The sequence below is a fragment of the Charadrius vociferus genome, unplaced genomic scaffold (assembly GCF_000708025.1).
Source record: "Charadrius vociferus isolate BGI_N301 unplaced genomic scaffold, ASM70802v2 scaffold413, whole genome shotgun sequence".
Taxonomy (NCBI): Eukaryota; Metazoa; Chordata; class Aves; order Charadriiformes; family Charadriidae; genus Charadrius; species Charadrius vociferus.
Window position 1 is genome coordinate 659,614 of NW_009647738.1, and position 13,918 is coordinate 673,531.

The window sequence follows — 13,918 nt, forward strand, 5'->3', positions numbered from 1 at the left end:
GAGAAGAACTTTTACGTGGAACATCCTGAAGTGGCCAGGCTTACTCCAGTAAGTGTTCAGATCCTGTCTGTTCCATTTTTTCCTACAACAGAAACTATATCACAAATGGAAAAACTTGTCCTAGGAAGTCTGGGACAGTGTGTAATAGAACTGTCTTTTCATTAAGCTTGTTTGGTATGTGGGTAACCTGCAGGGTACTGGTTCTAGTTATCTTCAATATTTAACATTAGTGAAGGTGGTACTTCTGCTCTTAGCTGTTTCTATACGAGATACTTGCATTTAGTCATTTGTAATTCATCATCATAACGCTTGTCTGGTCTAGCTATTTGTCAGCGTAGATAAGACTTACAGGGCTTGAGAGTTGCAGTACTGGGGAGACACTGAAAGAACCTAAAACAATCAACTAAGAGTGGCAAAAATATATGAGAAACATTTGAAGGAATATTTTATCATAGTAATAACTGGGGCGGAAAGAGGCCACAGGAAATGTCTAGTCTAATCCTCTGCTCAAAGCAGGGCTAGCTGCAAAACTGGAGGAGGTTGCGTAGCGCCTTGTCCTTTTGAGTTTGAAAATATATCCACACGGATGGAGAAAGTTTATATCCTCTCTGGGTGGCTGTCCCAGGGCTTAGTGTTTCTCATGATATTCCCCCCCCCCCCAACAGTTTTTTGCAGCATCTTCTCTTCAGCGACCCATTGTGTAGTTGAAAGCAGTAGTTACATTCGCCTGTTAGTCCTCTGTCCCAAGGTAAACAAATCCAGCACTAGCAGTCTTTCTTTCTACCGCCTGTACTCCAGCCTCTAGCTTTCCCCCCATAATTGGACATGCCCTATTAAAACAATGTCCTTACACTGGGGGCTCAAAACTGGACTCAGTACTTCATATTTACTCATAGATACAGTAATCTCCCATTCCTACTTCACTCGAGTCTAGAGTATTTTTTTCCCCTCTTTAATGTATTTTTATATTTAGAAATAAAGAGATTTCATTCTTAGCTCGATGAGACGAACAAACAAAATGTTCTTATCCAATTACATAGACTTACAAATCTTCATGTGAAATATGCATGACCTATTTATATGGCATAAAGGAATTGAAGGAGGCATTGGCTGTTTAAGGAGACAACAACTTGAACTACTGAACCACAGTTAATGTTAGCTGCTGTGGCTGTGTTTGCCTTAGCTGGCTACAAGGATTTTCACGTTTTTCCCAGAAGTTAATTTATTTTTTTTACCTTTTTGTTCAAGCTTAAGAGATCCTCATTTATTGCTTTGGTTAAAGTACACGTTTGGTGTTGATGTATATCTTTCTGTTGATTTTTAATGAGCATTAGAATAAGGTCATGAATTGTGGAAGCACGTTGCAAAGTGCAGTTGGACTTGCAAGATAACCTAGACAAAGATAAAATACTTGTTCTGATCCTATAATTATGCTTATATACATACACATTTCAAAAATATTTTAAGAAGTTCCATTATTAAAAAATTTCTGAGATCTTAGGGTGTTATTATGATGTTGCCTGGGCTTCTTTCATGCTGAAGAAAGTGCTAGTTTCGAAAAGATTCCAGGCAACACTTCTGAATTGCAAGTTGTCCAGCAAGAGCTCTGTATTTAACCACCTCTGGAATGTGTTAATTGAAGGAGGGGGACTGTCCTGCCTTCTGCTTGTTTGTAGTAAATTAGGGCCTATTTATGTTGTTTAGTTCTTAGCAGTGCCCCATAAAACATGTTTCTTATCTGATCCTCTGTTTCTAGTCACTTTTGAAGCTGTTTGATCATTTCTGACCTCTGGAAGAGTAAAATTCTTAAAAATACTATATTACACTTTTCATTATAAGGGCTGGTTGGAAGAAGAGAGAGACATTAGTCCTTCTGGACTACGTAGAGAGCTTATACCTCTGAATATTGTAGAAGCCATGTGATAGCTCAATCTCAAGATTAAAATCCTTAGGAAAGTAGTTCTTATTAGATCTTCATTTCAATTCTCTAATGAAGCCGTTTACATAGAGATATGAAGTGAGTTAATAGTTAGAAAGATGCACTTTAAGTCCGTGCTGACATTTGATGTTTGTCTTTCCTTTTTTTTTTTCCCCACATAAATAGTATGAAGTTGAAGAATTGCGAAGAAAGAAAGAGATAACAATCCGAGGAATGGAGGGCTGCCCCAAACCTGTGTTTGCCTTCCACCAGTGTAGCTTTCCGCGTAAGTATGTTGCCATTCTTTAAGATCACAAGGATTGCTCAAAACCAATAACTGTTTAGGCCTGTTCTGTGTTCTGAAAGGTCTTCTGAAGCCTTAGTTATCCTTTAAGAATTTTTTTCTTTTCTTAAATTCTTAGAGTATGTGATGGATGCCTTGATGGACCAGAACTTCACAGAACCCACTCCAATTCAGTGCCAAGGCTTTCCACTAGCCCTCAGTGGTCGTGATATGGTGGGCATTGCGCAGACTGGCTCTGGGAAGACACTAGCAGTATGTATTCTTCCTTTTTATTTATTTGGTTAGTTTTCGTAGTTACTTTGCAGAAATTACCCTTGGCTACTTGTTATTAGTTTTGGGGGCTTGTCAGTGTACTACAAACATAGTGAGATGATTACATGTTTTTAAAGCATGCTGTATTGCATCATGGGTGACACTTAAGTCTCAACTAGCCTGTCTTATTCACAGGCACGTATTTTGTATGTCTTTTTGGATGCTTAGTCACTTCTCTTTGGTCTATGCTTAGATTGTGGTTTAAAAAATAGTATGTGTTCTTTAGCATATTTGTTTTATTAACTGTGCAAGTTAAAGATTGCTCGATTCTACTCTTGGACTCCAAATTTAACTGAGCTTTCCTTTCAGAGGTGCTGACCGACTATATTTTGTGCTCATGTCAAACCAGGTATGGTTGGTCAGCAGCTCTGAAAATCTTATGTTCTATTGGATAACAAGTATCTGATTTTGCAGAATCCAGATTTCTATATAGCCAATGTTTCTTGCTGTCTCTCACATCAGGTGTTGGCTTCTTGAAGGGATGTTAGGCTAAGTGGGCTTTTGCCGTGATCCAGTTGTCATGGCAGGTGATAATTGGCACGGAATATTGAAGTCCTGTGTCTTGACTTGAAGTTCTTCTTTTTCAGTACTTGTTGCCTGCAATTGTTCACATCAACCACCAGCCATATTTGGAGAGAGGGGATGGCCCAATTGTAAGTAGTCATCAATTCTCTTCCTTTTTGTGTGTGTGGCATGGCATTGTTAATGAGATGTGTACTTTTATTTAATTGGTATATCAGAATAGCAAGTAGAGAAATGTTTACTATCACAATGTGAACATCCCACTCATTAGTTGAAATGCTGTGCAATTGCTGACATAGTCTAAAGATATTTAAATGTTTTAGCTATTAAAGAGCAGATGGTCCAACTTTGCTTGTGGTATCTGTGCAGAGCCCTTAAGTTAGGGATGCGCGTGCAGCTTGGCTATCCTGAATCGATTCCTTTTGCAGTGTCTGGTTCTAGCACCTACTAGAGAGTTGGCTCAGCAAGTGCAGCAGGTGGCTGATGATTATGGCAAATGTTCAAGACTGAAGAGTACCTGCATATATGGAGGAGCACCCAAAGGTCCCCAAATCAGAGATCTAGAAAGAGGTAATTTTAAAATGGCCGTTGGCAGCTTCTGGAGGAGGTGATATTGTAAAATCTCTATAAAAATAAAACGATCATTTTAGAACCTGCTAGAAGGGGAATGTGTGTGAATGAGCAGCTATCTCTCCAGTTACAGTGATAGTGCATGTAGTATTTCTCTTCTTTGTTGTGTAGCAACTTACTTGGATATTAGATTTCCTTTACATTTTCTCTTTGAACTTTCCACTTTTGAAGATCATCAGGACATAGGAAGGGGAGAGGAAACTTACCAGAAAGAGAAGACGTTATTTTTAGGAAATGCAGTAGTAGCAAGTTTAAGGAATGAGAAATCAAACTTAATTTCTGAATGTATATAATCTTCTTTAGACAGTGGGTTTAGGGTGGGTTTTTTTATTACTCTTGAGCACTAAGCTCTCTTTCTATTCATGAACCCCATAACTGTAACTGCCTTTCCATACATAGCAACGGGCTGGAGTTGGGAATGATGAGGAACCCTGGTTCTACAGCAACTACTGCAACACAGTAGTGCTCAAGTGACCTAACCTTCGTATTGAGGGCTAGTTACATACAGTTTCAAGTGCAGGAATGTGCTGATGGCTTTCATCTTCACTAGATTAAAAAAATGTTGTAGAATTATATAAAAAGATGTAAGAGGTATTATTAAGGTAAGCTTTTATATATATGTGTGTATATATACATATACACAGACCTACTCAAAAAACCAGAAAATTTTACTTACCACTGCAGTTTGCAGAGTCATTATTGAAAACTGCAGTAATGGGATAAAGGCATGTGTGGGAGAGTTCTCTTCAAGAAAATGGTAGTGCATTCCAATTCAAAAGTAGCATCTTCAATGGAAGAGTCAAAGGTTACGTGAAGAGACCTTGGGAGGATCGGCGTGGTGGGTTTTTGCACACATTTCTGGAGTGCTGTAAAATAGGAGCACTCCAGCTTTTGAAGAAAACCATTTGGTTAGGGCATGTGGACAGGTTCAGTGCTTTCAGTCCTTTCAGGTGTTACTGTCTTTGGATGATTGCTTAGTATTTTCTGCAGCAAAGATTGTTGAATAAAATCCAGGAAACACATGGGGTTTTTCTCAGTTGTGATTTATTGGGTATTTAGTTAATTTATTTTGAAGGAGTTCATCAGTGACAACAGAAATGGCAGTTCCTTCAGTCTCTCTGGCAGACTAATGGCTCCATTAGAAATCTAATTAAATCTTGCATGAGCTTTATAGAAACTAGAAGTATGCCCAGCTTTGACAACTCTGAGTCCAGGTTAACACAGACAAAAAGATCTGGGTTGCCACAAAATACTCTGCATACATCATGCTGTATCAGGAAAGCTGGTGGGTTTTTTTTGCTCTTTTTCACCTTACTGCTTACCTAAATTTACTTTCTGTGGACATTTCAGTGACACTGAGGGACTGGCATGTAAGATTTGGGAATCGGTGGAAACCAGTCCCTCTTTTTAAGGAGTGTATAAAGTGCCATACCTGATACTAGTTTATGAATACTTGTATTCTGGTTTTATGCTAACAGATAAGGGCAGGATGGTTGTCGCTATTGGTGCATAATTGGAGGGGGAAAAATGAAAAAAAAAAAAAAGTGAAAGTGGCACCAATTTGACCTGTCTAGCAAGAGGAGCACTTCATGTTTGCTTAATATGGAGAGTTTAGCTGGAGTTCGCTCTTGCTTTCCTAGAGAGCTCTTCAGACTGTATAATTCTGGATGAAGGTGGGTCAGGCTCGAGTAGAAGCTTTACTTCTGATTTTTGGACAGCTCTTTGCTGGTGTTTTCTGACAGTAAGCTTCTAGCTTCTATACTGCATTTATTATTCTAATGGCACTGTAACAGTAATTTCAGAATGGAGAATATATTAAAAGAAACTAGGGCTTCTACTGAAATGACTCAATCTTGGGTACGAATGAGGGTGGTGCTTTTTTATTTTTTTAAACAATTTTGCTCTGGAAGGTGATTCATTCTGACTAAAAATACCAATTGACATTCAAATGAAGAGCCTTACTCTTTTTCCTCATTCTGTTTTGAAGGTGTGGAGATCTGCATTGCTACACCAGGTCGCTTGATTGATTTCCTTGAGGCAGGAAAGACCAACCTTCGCCGGTGTACGTACCTGGTGCTGGATGAAGCAGACAGGATGTTGGACATGGGATTTGAACCCCAAATTCGTAAAATTGTTGACCAGATCAGGGTGCGTGGACCTTGTAAAAGGATACCCTCCTTTGGATTCCCATTCAAAGTCCAATACCTTAAATAAATATGTTTTCCCTTTTTCTTAGCCTGACAGACAGACTCTGATGTGGAGTGCCACCTGGCCAAAAGAAGTGCGCCAGCTTGCCGAGGACTTCCTGCAGGACTATGTTCAGATCAATGTGGGAAACTTGGAGCTGAGTGCCAACCACAATATCCTGCAGATAGTGGATGTATGCATGGAAAGCGAGAAAGACCATAAGTAAGCTGATCTTCCTACCATTTCAATTTTTGGTTGTACTTTAAAAACTGCATTGCTTTGAAAGCCAAATATGAATTCTGAATAGTGAGGTTACTTGTATTATTTAACCTTTAAGTGTTACAAAATAATTAAGTCTTGTAATTAACTAGTATGTTGGGTATATCTTAACCATACTGTTGTACAATGGACCTAAATTCTCTGTAAGTGATATTCACTGATTTATGTGGATGCGTGTTGTGATGTTCTTAATATAAGTGCTCCTATATTCTTGTATATGTGGATATACATCTTAGTTCTCGTGTCTATTTTAGACTGATCCAACTGATGGAAGAAATCATGGCAGAGAAAGAAAACAAGACTATCATCTTTGTGGAGACAAAGAGGCGATGTGATGATCTCACTCGAAGGATGCGCAGAGATGGGTGATTAGCTTCCCCCCTCCCTCCCCTAGTTTCTAGTGGGAAACAGAAATTGTAATCAAAAAGCAGTAAGGTTTGAATGTTCATGGTGCTGCTGTTAGGAACAACTTGTCTGTTGTTTTCTTGGCTGAATTCAGTCTTCATTTCCCAGAAGATTCCAGTCCATCAAAGCGTTAGTGCGAGAGAGAATATTTGTAAGCTGGGCAGCTTTTAGTGTATTGGAATACTGATACGCTAATCAGGACTGTATCAATATAACAAATGTGATTTGGCTTAGATGGTTGTTGATGTAGGCAGTGGGTTTAACGTGCAAAAACAAACCAGTATACATGCTAGGTAGATACGGGCCAGAGGAGGACAGGGAATAAAATATTTCTCAAGTCTTTTATTTTTTGCCTTTTTACTGAAATGCCAATAAAGCTTCCTGTTGCCTTTAATGTATATACTTTCAGTCTGAACTAATGTGCATCTCTGTTTGGCAGTTGGCCAGCTATGTGTATCCATGGAGACAAGAGTCAGCCAGAAAGAGATTGGGTGCTTAATGGTGAGTCCATCACTGAGGGGAGACTAACTCAGCTGCCTGCTGTACTTAATGTACAGAGATGTGCTTTTCTCCAGTCGTCTTTTTTTTTTTTTTTTTTTGGTAATTGTGTTTCTATCTGACAGATACATTTCAAAAGAACTTCCTTTGCCTTTGTACTGTTAATTGCAGTACTTGTATATGCCTTTTGGGGGGTTGGGGGGTGGAGACGGGGACAGGACGCAAAAGCTCAATGGTAAAATTGCTTCACCCAGAGAGCTGGATTTTGAAAAATAGTTGACATGTTATATTCTGTCTTGCTGGAGTTTCTGAAATTGACTGACCCATCTTACCTAGATTCTGGAAAATGAGCATTTAGTGTAAATCAAGTTCAGGTAACTTTTATCATTTTGAAAACAAAACTTACTTCATAGCATGCTTTGTTTTACAGAGTTTCGTTCTGGAAAGGCTCCTATCCTCATTGCTACCGACGTTGCATCTCGTGGGCTAGGTTTGTACACATAGACTGCTCTTGCCTACTGCTGCATATTTTTCTTCTTCGGACTGAAATATGTTTTCTTTTAAAAAAAAAAAAATTCAAAGCGTGATTTTCCCCCACATGTGAAATACGTTTTTTAACATTAATCTTTTTTTTTTCTTTCATATTCAAAGTCTCTTCCTGCTCCTAATGAACAGGCTTTGGTCTGCAGCAAGGCCTAGGCATGACCAATCGATCGCCAAGAGGGAGAAGAGACGTCCAATTATGCAACCCAACCCTTCCACCACACTCACTTCTTCCCCAAATCCAGCTTTTGTTGCTGGATGATAGGGATGGATTGCTCTCAGTTCAGAGCGTGTCAGATAAAGTTCAAGTAGGAAGTTGTGGGAGAGCATTTCAACAGCAAATAGCTAATATTCTCCCCATATGACACACCTCAGATTTGAACATACCAACCCCAGTGTACATGCATGTTTACCCCACAGATGTATTCACATCTGAGAAAGCACTGCTCCAGATCTTTGGTCTTGACATGTAACTTTCCCTCCTCTGTGTTCCTTCTAGGCAGGACCACTGAGATTTTATATGGCCTTTAAACATCATGTTACCCAAATGTGTAATTGAATCAAAATTGCACAGCTCTATTCTGGTGGTATGAAGATGATCTGTCTGGATGCATCAGTTGTGCCCCCTTTTTTAATAAGTTTGTTTGCATTGTGAAACACTTTGTGCTGAGCACAGTCCTTATACATGTGTCCACTCTAGAAGAGGAGGATGACTTCGGAAGTGCTCTGCGTTTAATAATGAACATTGAGTATTGCACCCTCCCTGAGTTTGGTAGAAGATAAACTACTTGGAGGTCAATGTCTTGTAGTAAATTTTAGACAAAATTATTGCAAGTCATTGCAAATCAGCTCAGAAAAATCTCTAGCTGTTAAAAAAACCCCTCAGTTATCTGAGCTCTCTTTTTTCATATGCTGAAAGGGTGGCTGTGCTGTGCATCACATGGTCACTTTAATACAGGCAGACCATTACTAGACTTGGCAGCCTTTGTTCACACGACCTTCACCCCTCCTTCCCCTCCCCCCTCAAAAAGTGTCCAACACTTCCTCAGAGAGGTGATTACATGGACTTCAGTCTCTGCCCTCTAGGGTCATGTCTGGACCTGTGCAGTTAGAACTTGGGCCTGTTGGGAGAAGGGACTGAGGCCTGAAACCAGTTTGTATGAAAGAGAGCTGCTTTCTCTAGCAGCATTTTTTAAACAGGCTTGCTATGTGCTGGTAGCTTCTTTGTGCATCTTGCCTAGACATTTAAAACAGCCTCACCCCCCCTCAAAAAAACACTCCCCCCAAAACTACTCAATTGGATAACACTTCAGAAAACAGTCTCCCCACTTCCCATCTCCACTTCACCTGAGCGAAGGGGGAAAGGTACCAGAGTCTGTTTCTTGTTACTGAACAACATCTCTGCTTATTTTGGGGCCCTGAGTTTGCTGCTTCTTAAAATAAGTCACTTAACTGGCAAACTTCTGGACGACTTCCTCCAAGATCCTGGAAAGTGAAGGCTTCTACCTAAATAACATAAAACAGGGGCGCGCGCCTTTTGGCTGAGTCACCAGGGCTTTCCCTCTTCCTAATGGAACATTGGTTTCAAAAAAGCTTCTTCCAGGTAAGTTCTGAGTCCCATAATGACTTCTTTGTGATAATTCCCTGGAGTGAGGTCCTCTCTGCACTGATTTTTTTTTTTTTTAATTTTATTTTTTTGTTCAGTTTATTAAACTAAAAACATTGAATTTGTTTTGTTTTGTTTTCTTTAACAGAAGCTTTGATATCAGCTGCAGATTACTCTCAGTGCAGGGGTGGGGGCACATCCACATTGATGGTCTAAACAGCTCTCTAGACTAGCATGTTTGCTAGTTTGTATCTCTCCTGATTAATAGTCGGAGACTGTGCCGTATGGCATTCTGATGGTCTGACAAAGGAAATGTTTCCCAGGTAGCTGTCAAAAATGAATTACAGTTTCAGTTCTTGATCCTGCTACATTATCTTCTAAAAGCGCAGGAAGATTGTGAGTGTGCGCAAACACTTTGGAGCATGCTAGACTGGAGAAGCCGAGTCTTGTACTTGCTCTGGTCTTTCTTCAGCAAGCTGCGTGCTCTACCAAGACCACTTCCTAGTCTGGAAAACACCTTTGCATTTTCCTCTTCCTGCCTTCCCATTCTTCCCGCTCCTCCCCAGTCAAGTCAGTTCCGCCTGCGTTGGTAGCTACAGTTCGCTGTGCTTTCTGCTGGGAAAGCATGTCCTTGTATCCTCTGTGGTAATTCAAGTCGCTTTGCTACTGATGGATGTGCAAAACGGGACTGACTGAGGATCATGTAGCCTGCAGCTTGTCAGGCTAGTTACACCCTGCCTGTGAAGATGCAATCTGTCATACGTACTCCTCTCTCTACTTCACTTTCCCCTTTTTAAAAAAAAACCTGTTGCATCAAGGACCCTAGCTGGAGACTCGCGCAGCCCCCTGTGAAACCTGCCTTCTCACTCCCTTTTTTTGGTGTGATTCAGGACTTTGGAGTCAGCAAAGACTGAGGAGCCCCCCCCTTTGCTGTAATAAGAAACAGACATGAAGTCCCCCTCTTGTCACTACATCCCTCTTGTTTTTATTTTTCCTACAACCCCTTTGAAATTGATGCAGTCTGGGCAATAGATGCAGTCTGACCCTTTGGATGTAATTTTTGTATCTTCATTTTTTTGACAATTGCCCCTAAGAACCCCAAATAGGGGACAAAAAGCGTTGGAGGACCTGAAACTTTTACCTGAACCCAGGTTCTCCGGCGCTTCACAACCAAATGGGGCTACAGAGAAGCGTCTAAGCCAGTTCACAGAGCGAGCGTGTGTGGGGACTTCTCGCTGCCACGGACCCTTGATGCATGCTCCCCGCGCTCCAGTGGTCCCGTGTCAGAGGGCGGAGTTTTCGAAAGGAGGCCGCCAAAAATAAAAGGCAAAGAGACGGGATCGGCTGCAGCGGTTTCCCACAGGAGGAGGGAGTGTGCATCGGTCTGGTAACAAACAGAGAATGTTTCTCTATTTAAAACAAAAAAGAAAGGAAATCACAAAAATCTGTGTTTTATCTTGGATATTTTCAGAATATTCTTCTTAAAATGCAGATTTTAAATTTTTTTTTTTACGAGCTGTTAGGGTACTTAATGTAATACAATGCTTTTTTAAAATATTGTATACTATAGCAAATAGGTGCTTCTGGTACTTGAGGTGCTTTCACTGAAGCGTTACACTAACACTTACCTTGTTTCTGTCCCGTAAGTTTACGAAGTCTGACTTCCCATAAGGTGTGCAGTTCTGATCTCCTAAATTTTAATAATATTTTGCAATCAAAGCAATTTGATCATTTCCTGCTTCCATCTGACCTTAGAAGTGTGGAATTGTTAATGGAATTCAGGATTGTCCAAATTAAAAAAGCTTGGCAGAACTGGATGGAACAGCATGGTGAAATGTTAGTGCAATGCATTCTGGTGATAACTACGAAGCTGAGTTAAGATATTCTAGGTCTAAATAATTTTTAATAAGTTGGCTGAATAAGACTAATGTAATTGGAGTGCCTTAAGCTTTAGGCTAGGGGAAGTAGTTCACTGTGTTCTATTAGGACTGTAAAAATAAATATTTTTAAGATTGCCTTTTATTTCATGTTGCCAAGTGGAAGGTAAGTGATCTCATTACCGTTATTATTTGTTAGACTTCTCCCAACAGAGTAAAAGCTTTACCATGGCAGTTCTGCCCTTCCTCCACCCCAGTTTGCTCTGTCGGATGGTGGCATTTTCACTTTCCAGATTGTGGGTTTGCTTTTCTTTTTTTTTTTTTTTTTTTTAAAAAAAAAAGAAAAGTATAAAATTCAGTTAGCTCATTCACAAACATCAGTGTCTTTGACACGTGAAGACAGAGGAATACATTCCGGGGAGGATGAATTTGAGTGCAGGGCAAAACTGCTTTAAAATTACCACTGGTTTTCAGGACACTGATCTTTGTTCCTGATGATCGTAAATATGAGTCTTCTACTCTTTTGGGATGAGTCTGTCTTGTATTTATCCCATGCAATTACTAACTTTGTATTTTTTTTTCTTATTACTGTCACCTGCATTCGTGCTCCCCACCTTTCGTTGGCACGTCCTCTCTTCTTCTCCCCTTTCCTCAACCCCACCCCTTCACTGTGCTTCGCACCTGGGCACTTCACAAGATGTGGAAGACGTTAAATTTGTGATAAACTACGACTATCCGAACAGCTCTGAAGATTACGTGCACCGTATTGGCCGTACCGCACGTAGTACCAACAAAGGTACTGCCTACACCTTCTTCACACCAGGAAACCTGAAACAAGCCAGGGAGCTTATCAAAGTGTTGGAAGAAGCCAATCAAGCCATCAATCCAAAACTGATGCAGCTTGTGGACCACAGAGGAGGAGGAGGTGGTGGTGGAGGTAAAGGCACATGGGAAAAGGGCTACACAGGAAATAGGTTCCCAGTTTTGAGGGAGGGAATATTAAAAGAGGGTAGGGAAGTAGTAAGATAGCAAACGGTAGATTAGTAATAAAGCTGTTTCGTACCTGAGATCTCAAGATGTTCTGTAGATGCAGTGTTTCTGTCCAAAAAAGAGGCAGTCAACTGTTTTACCTTAGCTGTATCCTTTTTCTTTTTTCTCCTGATAAGGTCCTCACAGAGCTAATTTTGCCTGAATTAATTAATTCCTTGCAGTTCCTACCTGAGCACAGGCAACAGGATGTGTGTGCATGCAGATGCAAAATTGAAATCAGTGAAGGGCTACCTTTTACCTTCAGACACTTTACCTTCAGGGACTAACACTATTTTTCCTTTCATTCCCTGAAGGAGTAGTAAGTTTCATTATATTTTCAATTTCAAGCTGGTCCTGAATTTCTTCAGTTTCTTTTGTCTCTGAACACATGTATTAAGAACCCCTTTTGAACTTCATATTTACAGCTTGAACAAAATGAAGAGACGCGTGCACAGCTGTGCAGGGAAGTTATAGTCAGTCAAGAGAACTCACTCCTTGTGGGCAAAATTGTGGCTGTAGAAGGGGGAGAAAGGGTGGCATAATAGTACCAGAGTTCATTGTTTAAGACTTGTTCACGGTACTAAATCTTAATATATTCATCGCCAGGAGGTCGTTCTCGTTACCGAACGAGCAGTTCAGTAAACAACCCTAACCTGATGTACCAGGAGGAGTGTGACAGGAGGCTCCGGGGAGTGAAAGAGGGCCGGAGAGACTCGGGTGGCTTCAGAGACCGTGAGCGTGGTGACAGTTATGCCAACGGAGCCAACAAGACCTATGGCAGTGCCTACGGGAGCCCAAATTCTGCTTTTGGGGCAGCACAGAGCCAGTATGGTTACACTCAAGGGAGCTATGGAGCAGCTGCCTGTGGCACGAGTGGCTATGGCACTGCAGAGTACAGTGCTAGTGGCTATGGTGCCAGCACCACAGCTGCCACCGCTGGGAGAACCTCACAGAGCACTACCCAACAGCAGTATGCAGGGATGGTGGGCCCCCTCCCCCCTCACGCAAATGAGACCACTCGCCTGCTGGTGACCAGTGTAGACCTCTTGCATTTAAAGGAACCTTTTCTTTCTCTTCTTTCCCATTGTGGTGTCTCTCTCATGCAGGTTAGACTTAGAATTCACCAGTCAAATCCCTCGAGCCCAGCAAAAATGGCCCCCGGTCCACATTACTGACCCTGTCCTCTTTTATTTTTTTTTCTTTCTTTTTTTTTTTTTTTTAAGAAATATATATAGTTGACTGGAAAATTTATTATTTTTTGTCTTGCATGTTGAGGAAATTGGAAATATTATTTTCTCTAAAAGAAATGGGTATAAGGCAGATAGGTCCCAGCTCGATCATCTTGGTGTCTAAGGTTTGTGTGAAAACTTGCTTTTGAGGGGAGGAATCTTCTGTTCTGTAACATGTTAACTTAATTTCGGGAAGTGTTAAGAGAGGTGGGAAACTTTGGGGAGCCAAAAAGCACTTCATTTAAAATGATAAATGCAAGGGAGCAATGCTCACTTCTTCTAATCTTAATTATTTTTTTTTTAATAGCTCACTATTATTGCTTGTAATCTATTGTAGGTAATTTTCTATAGGAAAACTCTGCTCATTTGTCTGAGCTGAGCGGTGCTCAGAGTAATGCCCCAGGCACGTTGTTTGTGTTTTCTGCAGCTTTGGAAGCAGTGGCCCCATCTTTTGGTACCTGTAGCAGCCTGCAGTGGGGAAGTTGGGATTAAAACCCCAGTGTTCAGAGATCAAACCCATCTTGTATTCGATACTTGGAAACCAGATAGTCACTGTAGGTACCGCTGCTATAATGTCTA

General features: G+C 40.8%; 1 protein-coding gene across 1 annotated transcript; it reads left to right on the forward strand.

Annotated features, from left to right (window-relative positions):
* Positions 1–2,339: 2,339 nt before the first annotated feature.
* DDX17 (DEAD (Asp-Glu-Ala-Asp) box helicase 17) lies at positions 2,340–13,285 on the forward strand. The gene is made up of 10 exons (XM_009881885.1): positions 2,340–2,474; positions 3,122–3,187; positions 3,485–3,626; positions 5,674–5,834; positions 5,923–6,095; positions 6,407–6,517; positions 6,997–7,058; positions 7,486–7,545; positions 11,779–12,018; positions 12,717–13,285. The coding sequence occupies exons 1-10, from the start codon at positions 2,349–2,351 to the stop codon at positions 13,283–13,285; spliced, it is 1,710 nt and encodes a 569-aa protein (XP_009880187.1). The 5' UTR covers positions 2,340–2,348.
* Positions 13,286–13,918: the final 633 nt, after the last annotated feature.

Coding starts and splice junctions, on each gene's coding strand:
- DDX17 (XM_009881885.1), top strand. CDS start 2,349: ATGGATGCCTTGATGGACCAGAACTTCACAGAACCCACTCCAATTCAG. Junction 2,475..3,121: donor GCTCTGGGAAGACACTAGCA/GTATGTATTCTT, acceptor CTTCTTTTTCAG/TACTTGTTGCCTGCAATTGT. Junction 12,019..12,716: donor AGGAGGAGGTGGTGGTGGAG/GTAAAGGCACAT, acceptor ATTCATCGCCAG/GAGGTCGTTCTCGTTACCGA.